Here is a 9,771-nt window from a genome sequence, read left to right as displayed (position 1 = left end):
TTGCCCGCGAGAATTGTCATGCCTGAGTGACATGTAGTTTAAGTCAGTTGTGAGAGTCGCTTCAATTCCATTGCCTGCCAAGAATAATGATAGCGCTGAAAGCATAAAATACGGAAATGTGCATGTCTGGCGAGCTATGAGAAAAGTAGATCCTTGTGTTTTCTTTTCGAATTTTACTCATTTTATGTCAACTTTCACATATAGCCAATGGCGACAGAGGATGGATGATGCTTCAGGGAAATTGATGAAGATTGAAGAAACAACGAAAAAGAAAAGCTCATAATTATCAGAGGCTACGACCCAAGAACCCTGGCTACGCATCATGTTATGATATTTAAGTATATCACGGATTGCTGCTAAATCCTTTCCTAGATATTTGTAATGAATGAACCCCCGCCCCCGCTACGAGGAAAAGAAAGACTATAGGATGTGAAACATTCACAATGTAATTGCATTGCTTTACATCGCTCTTGGCTGTATTCCAAATGTAGTAAGAGATCAGCGATAAGTTGGATTTTTCCCCCACAAGGTATAAGTGTATTTGAGCGCAAGGGGTTACGTACTTCATCATTTATAAGGAGTGAACATAGTCGTTACACTAGCCCCAGGCACAAATGCATCAATTTCTATTTCGGTTATTTTACATCACTCTTCTGCCTCTTGAGTTAATCGCGATAATACGGATGAATTATCAATTTATAAAATTGTGACGGGACAAACTCAGTGATACATTCATGCCTGACCAGAGTTCGAATCTGGAACATATGACCTCGCTTCGCTAAAAAGGCTGACAGAAATGTATCGGAAAAGTATAGGAGCACCAAGAACCGGTTTCAGCCAGCACAGACGATGAAATCATTTACAGCGACTCGCTGTGGGAGTGTTGCTCGCCACCCCCTCCCCCTCGCTCGCAGGTAGCCTTCTCAGCACCCCACCTGCTGATGGAAGAGTACGGTCAAATGCTGCACCTACTTTTCGTTTCTTGAACCCCCCCCCCCTTTCCCACCATGGTTAATAAATGAGACCCTTGCACTTTCAAAGCCCTTATCGCAAGAAAAAGCTGGCATGAATTTTACACCACCATACAATAAGATTTACACGGGAAACATTTCCTACCATATTTTCTTGGTTCGGACTAAGGGCAAATTAAAAATAATCAAAGGAATTATACACAAGAGAATTAAATTACTGAAAATATGGAAAAGCGCGATACCGAAATCTGTAATGAGTGCGAAGGGAAAATCGATAAGAAAAAAAAGTATAAAAGTATTCGAATAACCAGATTAAGAGAGAAAGTTATCACGGCTCGAACAATACAAATAAAAAAAAGGAAAAGAACTGATACGAATTGAAATATACGACAATCGGAAGTAGGCTGAACGAAGCAAATTTTAATAAACGTGGAAAGAAAACATAATGAAAGGAGCGCTGGTTCGATTCGAGACGGAAGCTCATATTTGGTGTTCGAATCCCACCCCACACTGTATGTCCAGATACATTTACACTTAAAACAAACTTCGTGGAACTTTTTCCAAAACAGATGTCTCCAAACATTTAAAAACAAAAATAATAACTCTGAAGAAAAAAGCCGAAAGCGTTATTGCAAAATGAAAAAAAAATGTGTAATGGGTGCAAATAGGATACAGTGGGAAAAGCACAAGCACACTGAACGGAGAGGGGGTGGTTATGGGGGTCAGAATCCTCTCTTTGGACTTACTTATGGTGACAGGATCAACGAGAAAAATCTCGAAAAGAATAACTGCAACAATGGAGTTCGGGGGTCGGCATTAGCGCGAGTGATGTAAAAACCAATCACAACTTCCACGTCATTTTACCTTTGCCTTTCAAGGGTTGTTCCGAGAAAACGTAAGTTTTTAAGAAAATTTTATTTTTCAATTTATGCACAGATACATTAATGGAAATGGAACTTATGATCTAGAGTGGTGGGTCACCAGTGGGAATTGTATCTAGGTCCTCTTGATTACAAGGCGACTTTAGGCTATCGGAAGGGACTTTTTTTTTCTGAAATAGATAACAGAATTAGTCACAATGCTATCTTTTCGTCTGCAGGACTCTCTCATGGGAGGTGTCAACTATCCGAACGATAACGAAATCCGTGATACCTCCTTTCTTCACATATTCGTTCGGAAGTGGTAAAAGAATAATAAAAAAAACTCAAGCATAAATGTTAATAACACTTGTTATTATTACCAGAGACATTCTCAATATAAACTTGTTGTCCGTTGAAATCAAATCAAGAGGAAAGCAAGATCTCCACCCGGTCGCGTGAATCTGTGGCTAGATTCAAGAGTTGGAAACACTTCGCTTCTCGCGAGCTGCTCTTCCTGGCGAAACTAGATGATATAAAATTCTGGGTTGCATAACCGTAAGGGGGGCGTTTTCTTAGATTTCGAGTGTACAACACTGTAATTTCTCTCTTCTCGCGCTACCACTACCACTTGGTTTACTCAACGACATGCTTCACACACCCATTAAACACACGGAAAAAACGAACAGTGACGGAATCCTCTTCGTCAACTACTTCTACCATCACTGGGAACGTACGTGCCCTGTTCCCTTCGCTAATCGGAACGAAAGGAGAGCAAAAACGATACAATGCAAATACGTTTATAATAACATTGCTTCTACAGATGCAAAGGTATAAGCTACAATCACGCTTGTTTTTCGTACATACTCGCAAATTCATTATCTTTCAATATGTTGAACTATTGACACTTGAAATAATCTATTTATATCCGAGCGCCAGGTACACGATTTAGTAGCGAGGTGAAACAGGTTCTGAACTAGGCAACGCCGCACGTCTGTGATTCGCTGGTGCTGTTCAGCCGTTCAAGGCCATATGCGGGAGATTTGACGCTCACTCTAGTAACGTAGCGGTTGCCCTTAGCAAGACGTCGACTCGAGAGCCTACAGCTTCTGCTGCTCGTTACTGACTCGCTGAAGACTGAATGACTCCCTAATTCTAGAAGTTATCCCTTTTAACCTACCATGGGGAGTTGCTCAGATGCCGACTCAGCCTTCCGGGTTCGTTGCTTGTCGTCGTTCATTCACCCGGTAGTATTTTGTGGAATGCTGCGTCTCCTGACGTCACTATTGCTGGAATGTATGATTGTGTCGCTTGGCCGAGAATCGATGTCTGCTTTGAGTTTTAGTAATGTCTTCCTTGAGTCTATCCACAATATAGATGATTTTTTTTTTTTTGGGTCGTACTCCCCTTCAACGTCGCCGCAGGAAAGTTAAAAATGATATCATTGTATTTGAAACACTTTGGTGCATCGATCTTGAGGTTTAGAACAGGAATATACAAGGTGTTTCCGTGACCATGTTACAAACTTTCAGGGATGATTTAAGGGGACAAAAGCATCAATATGAGGTAAAAAAATCCCTGTCCAGAAACGCCTCATTCAGAAGTTACAAGGTTTCCAAGACCATTCTGACATAAAAGGTATGCAACCCACAAACCTGTAGGGAACCCCACAAAAGGAAGCAGGACGTGACCTTGAGAAACTAGTAGATATGTTGTTTGTTTATGGACATACCAGATAAGGAACCTCAGTCCGAAAATGCTCCAGTCATGAGTTATAAATCAAAACCGTTGTTGGAAGGTAGAAGGTTCTATGCAGTCCTTTTTTTCCAGTGTGTGAAAGTACCACAGTGGCTGTCGACCCACTTTACTTGAAGGTTCAGTCCCGATCAGGCGAGGATCCACGGGGAGGGCGATAGGGGCGAATGCCCCTCCCAACTGCCATGCTTTTGGATGTATTTTTATGCCCAAATGTTCTGTCCTTTATCAGCAGACTAGAGAATATTTAAGTCCACTTTGTGTTCAAGATACCCTAATTGGAACTGGACCTACAGTTTAAATTTGGATCCGAACCATTTTGCAATATGCCTCAAAAGAGAATCGAACCCAAGACCATTTTAGGGAAAGCTTCTTTTCCTCTGTTAATTCATTTTACTCCTCACATCTGAGTGTCCAGTTTACTGTGGCAATGGAAGGAATTACGATAAAGACCAGTAGCAGTGATTGGGGGGACAATTAGCCCCTACTTTTTGCCGCATCACCATGGCCTCTTAATGTGTACCAAGAAAAAAGTAAACTGCTCTTGTCCCCCCAGTTTTAGCACTCAATCGCCGCCACTGATAAAGGCACAATAATGACAATATATTCCAACCCTGGGTTTATTCTTGCAAAATAGATTCTCTAGAACATGGAAGTCAGGTTGGTTCCTATTTACATTTGGATATATTGTTTATATAAAACAGTGTAGATTAGAATTTATTCTCAGTGAGGTGATGTACCAGACTGAAATTTTCCCCTTCAAACTGTAAATTCTGGATCCGCCACTGGTCCCGATTAGCCCATCTGAGCATAAAATAGTCTCAACAAACCAAAGATTAACCAAAATTTGGTATGGTCATGGAAAAAGAAAGAAAGATATTTGTTTGTAGCTTTAATAAGTAAATTACTATCTCGTACCATTACTACATCATACGCAACTAGAGTTGACGAGCTGTATCTTTGCGGGTGAACCCTGCCCAAGCACGGCTGCGCAGTAGCAAGGGGGAGGAGCTACCGGCTGCGCGTCATTATCCTTGCGTTCTGTCCTTGCTGTCGACCATCCAAAGGGCGAGTAGGTGGCAACTACATAAACATATCTCTCTCACACTCTGCGCGGAGTAGCCAAGGCACCCGCAAAGATATAGCTCGTCAACTCTAGCCAATATTAATGCATTTATAGCAGTTGTTCAAATTTCCATCCTCCAGTATAGATGCAGGCAGGACAGCATCGCAAGAAGCTTTGTCGCATACGCTCTAACATACCTGGAGTCGTTCTGGCGATGTCACAGGCAGCAAGGATTCTTGCCAGGAGTTTTCTTCACTATCCACAGGCGTCTCGTACACAACACTTTTATGTGACCCCACAAAATAAATCAAGTGGGAACAGATCAGGTGAACCTGCCGGCATACCCTATGGTCTTGGCTTGTAACTTCTGAACAAGGCTTTTCCGGACAGGGGTTGCTTATTTCATATTGATGTTTGTCTCATTCCATCATCCATGAAAGTTTGTAACACGGTCACGGAAACACTTCCACACGTTCTCAGTAACTATACACACACACACACACACACACACACACACACTTTTCACATTTCTGTCATGCCGCTACGGGGTGAAACGTTGCTCTTGATTGGCTCGTTCCCACGTGTATCACGTATCGTTTCGGTTTGAAATCTCCCTGAAAGCGTCAAATTTCTCTACCATGAATTACCGTCAAACATTACCACTTTTAAAAAGTATAACCGTAATGAATGTATTTATATTGTAGACAGCTACAATTTATAATACTTATGCCAGAAAAATATTCAGATATAATTTGAAAGTTTCTTTTTCTAAAATGTCTGAGTGCTGCACATATTAATGGTCAAGTCCCAGTCATCAAAGATTTTCCTGTCCAAAATTATGCAGCCTTGTCTATTAAATAATTCCTCAACAGCAGGCTGTTTTTTTCTCAAGTTTTGGTGACATAGTGCTGATATTTTACATTTGTTAAAGTGTTTACAAGAAACTTGTAGGTAAGTTAGATGGACGTAGTGCTCGGAAGTTAAGGAAATATTTTTTTTTCCCCTAGTGTCCGAAGACGAGGCCCAACATAATATATGTTCATTTTGGGTCATTGTAGTCCAGAAAAAGGTGGGTTTTATTTGTCCTTTTTGCCTTTTTCGGCGTTTTTTGGCTTATTGGTCCTTTTTTAGCCTTTTTTAGGTCTTAACGTCTTTTTTTGCAATTTCACCTTCTTTCAACTACGTTTTTACTGCCCATTCTCAATTTGAATCATCATCACATCATCACCATCACCTCTTAAACGTCCTTTCTGTAGTAAAGAAATAAAAAAAATAATAAAAAAAAATATATTTGAACCATCCCTGAAAAGAGATAAAAACATTTTTGGACGACTGAAGCAAGTCCTTTAACAGTAACTTGTCTGGAAGGTTGCGCTGTAAGTGACAACTTTCTCTTGTTTTGAAGCTTTCAGCACAGTGTATACGACCATATACATTAATTATGTAATTAAAACTGAAGTTATTAATTAATTTGGATCACATTTATACGTCCTTTTTTCCGTTTTTCTGTCCTTTTTGACACTTTTAAGTCTTTTTATAGGACTATTTTTTGGCAATTTACAGGTCTTCAACTTCCGACCCATAGATGAACGTTACGTTTGAACTTGGAATATAATTTTTATCAAGTTTTCGGTGTTCTTAGTTCGATAGCTCGTTTTGTGTATGGGTTTAGGTTCTCTTAGAATGTAAATGTACCGTTGCTAAATTATGTGTAAGTGTTGCCATAAGATTTAATGACCTAGGATAGATTTAGGACCAATGTTAAGGTACTGTTTACTGACTGGTTGCAATTTTGCACACCCCGATAATAAGTATACTCTGTGTCGGCTATATCTGTAGCAAGCGAACGAAATCAAGTCTCTGCGCAAGTAGTGACGCGAGACGGCTCCACCAATGAACACGTGAGAGGAAACGGGATTGCGTGGAGGGGTGAGCGACTGTAGTTATCAACCTTCGGAGCAGCGTGTACTGCTTCGCTCTGCGCACTCGGTTTCTCCCCTTTCTCTGCTGCTGTTACTCCAGAGATACCCGGGACAGAATATACCTCTCAAAATGAAATCACAAATACGGTACCCGACCCCCAAAAGCAAAAAGTTTAATTCGCACAGTGATACTACCTATCCCATGTTTCACATGCTGTAGTTTTTTCCCTGTTTTTACTTTAACCTCTCCAGATTTTCCCTGGATTAGTCCGTGTAGAATTTCTTTTCTTTTCAAGCCCATTTTATGCAAAGAGAGGCTAATTGGGACTGGGCCTACAATTTCAAGTGGGATACGAAACACTACGTACCTGCACTAGGTATCGAAACCTTGATTACAATGCGTTATTCCGTACGATCTGCTTTTTTTTAATCAAGGTAATCTCGGTCCACTTCACGTCGAATTATCAGGTATCGTAATAGAGGGGAATATACAATCCCTGATAGAAGTGAAAATTTACCTTTATTTCGAGGGAAACGTTGTTCCTATGGAAAGCAAACCACTGACATACACCCCCTCCCCTTCTTATGGTTAATTTGCACCCTGGGTCCTGTCACTATCAGCCTCTCTGTGCATAAAATAGACTTACAACAAACTTGCCCAACCTATTGCTAATTAAGTTTAGTATATCCTCACGTCTTTGTTCTCTGACGTCTTTAACTTGCGACAGAAAAGTAAATACAATGTCTTGTCGCTTGGGATTTCAGACCACTTTCATTGCATCGGTTGTGCTGCCACCTACCTGGCATGGGTGAGAAGCTTGCACTTCTCTGGAAGATGTCTACAGCCGGAAGCAATGGACAGAACAGGCAAGAGGGTAAGTCAAATACGAAAGGCATGTTTCTCTACCACCTATTATTTTATCTTCCCGTGGTGGTTATTTATTCGCAAACAATACATTCGTTGATGTTAATTCTTCTTTCTATGTCTATTCGGAACTGTACGTATGTAGTAGGTGTTCCAATTCAAAGTGTTCTTTCTTTCAAGTAGTAATTTCGTTGTCTCTACCCTTTAGCATAATCAGAAGACGTTTATTGTTTCCTTCTGGCAATCATTTGCGCTAATCAAAGTTAAGCATACGAAAAACATGTAAATTCGTAAATGTCCAGAATTGAGATGCGATAATAAAATTAAATTATTACAACAATTCTTTAAATAAAATGTAACGCTGATACTGGTTAGAAATAATTATATATATATATATATATATATGTCTTATTTAATTGACCACTTTAGCAGTCACCGATGACAAAAGGGGTCCTATTCTTCTTGAGTGATAGTTTCGTGTCATTTCTGACATTTTGTATCCATAAATGGTAAAATATATTATTTAGCTGTAGAACACAGGGAAAGACTTGTAGTTGTTTTAGAATGCAATGTAACAGTCATGGGCCTACTTTATACAGAGATAGGCTAATTTGGACTACCTACAGTTTAAAGTACGATCCGAACTGTGCCTCAAATGGGGATCAAACTCGGAACCCTTTGATTACAATGCAATATCGTTATCAATACACCATCCGGGAAGTCCCAGCACGTAACATGATGTGGCTTGAATTATTGTCGTACTGAAACATAGTGTTGTCGGTTTGCAGTGTTACAGAATCATAATTTATGCACGCTCATACCCAACACCCTCTTTTCAATACTACAATTTGTCATTTTTCGCGCTAAAATTACCCATATACCCTCGTAAATACGATTGATTGAATGATTGATTTTGTGTTCTAAGTCCACTTTATGCACAGTAAGGCTATTCGAGACTAGACCTACAGTTTATAGTGCAGGGAGGAGCAATAGCTTGTTGACCTAGTTTTTCTCGTGATGGCGAAACGACGGTAAAAGGTGAATTTAGCCATTGAAAATAAATGCAAATCGAAGCGCTAGTGCTGCAATATGCAGATAGAGAACAATGTTAGAGACTGAACACGCGAAATCGAGTGCACAAATGCGCATTTCCTGATTTAAGATGTTTTCGCCTTTAAAAATTATAAACTCATGTTCAGTTTATAACTTCAGATAAATTGAATATACTGACGGTAGCTACTTATTATACATAACGTAAATTAAAAACAATTGCGCAGTGTTTGAAACGACCAATAAGACTTTTTGTTTCAATATGTACATAAAATGTAATACAAATAATACACCCTACAACGTAATTTGATAAAGTTTAGTTGATTGATTGGATTGGTGTTTCAAATTCTTTATGGACAGTAAGGCTAATCGGGACTGGACTTACAGTTTAAAGTGGGATCTGAACTACTATGTGACTCCACCGGGTATCAATCCGGGACCACTTGATTACAAGAAAACGATGGTAAATGAAGTTTAGTAAATCACACTATGAATTTCTTGAGCCGAGGTCCACATATATTTGTTCCGGTGCACATTGCAACACTATCCTTCCGTCCTTAACTTGACTTGACATTCAAGCTATAGATTCCCTTTACCTCTAACACGCCATTGCACACAAAACGTGAAGTGTAACCATGGTTACAGACCCGACGTTAGCACGCCATCGGGAAGGCCCTGCAAAATGTGACTTTGCACTTCCCACCCCCGATGGAAAATTCGGGAGTTTTTTCTTAAGATATCGAAATGCGCTCCAATTTTAACATTGCTGACAAAGGCGACGGAAGTATTGAATGTGTCGCGCCATATGGGACCACACAGCCATTTACGTGTAGAGTGAAAATGAAGTAGTTCTCTGTCCACGTATGCCGATGCATAACAAGATTCTTAAGGGCGTGCCAAGAAGGGGATTTTTTCGACAACCCCCCCCCCCCCCCTGCGAAGCGGCCAACCCTGCAATGGGGGGAGCTATGGAAGAAATCGTTGTACGAAATAGACGTGGGTCAGCAATAATATTGGGCGATATTGAAAAAATACCGTCCCAGCGATATATCGTCACTATATTTGGCGATACATATCGTGGAGACGATATATAGCCGATATCAAGATACGGAAAAATTATGGTATCCTATCGTCTGTGACGATAATTTCTTGTCGATGGATCGCGATATCAAATTTCAGATATCGTCCATCCCTAGTCAGCAATGACAATTCGAAATAAATTTTTTTTGAGGGGAGCACTGCAATGGGGAAATTGCTCTTTCTTTTCCCTTTCTGTGAACTTGGA

The 9,771-nt window shown here is 40.2% G+C and overlaps 1 protein-coding gene across 3 annotated transcripts in view; it reads left to right on the top strand.

The window, feature by feature from the left end:
• Positions 1-7,380: 7,380 nt before the first annotated feature.
• The window catches only part of LOC146004645 (uncharacterized), a 57,913-nt gene continuing 55,522 nt past the window's right edge, over positions 7,381-9,771 (top strand). For all 3 annotated transcript variants that reach the window (XM_083143546.1, XM_083143545.1, XM_083143547.1), the window contains exon 1: positions 7,381-7,446. In XM_083143546.1, the coding sequence (XP_082999672.1) occupies positions 7,426-7,446 (21 nt within the window). In that variant the 5' untranslated portion in view covers positions 7,381-7,425. The remainder of the gene's footprint in view (positions 7,447-9,771) is intronic.

This window comes from Lepisma saccharinum, chromosome 22 (assembly GCF_977018435.1).
Source record: "Lepisma saccharinum chromosome 22, izLepSacc3.1, whole genome shotgun sequence".
Lineage (NCBI taxonomy): Eukaryota > Metazoa > Arthropoda > Insecta > Zygentoma > Lepismatidae > Lepisma > Lepisma saccharinum.
This window is presented reverse-complemented; position numbering and strand designations above follow the sequence as displayed.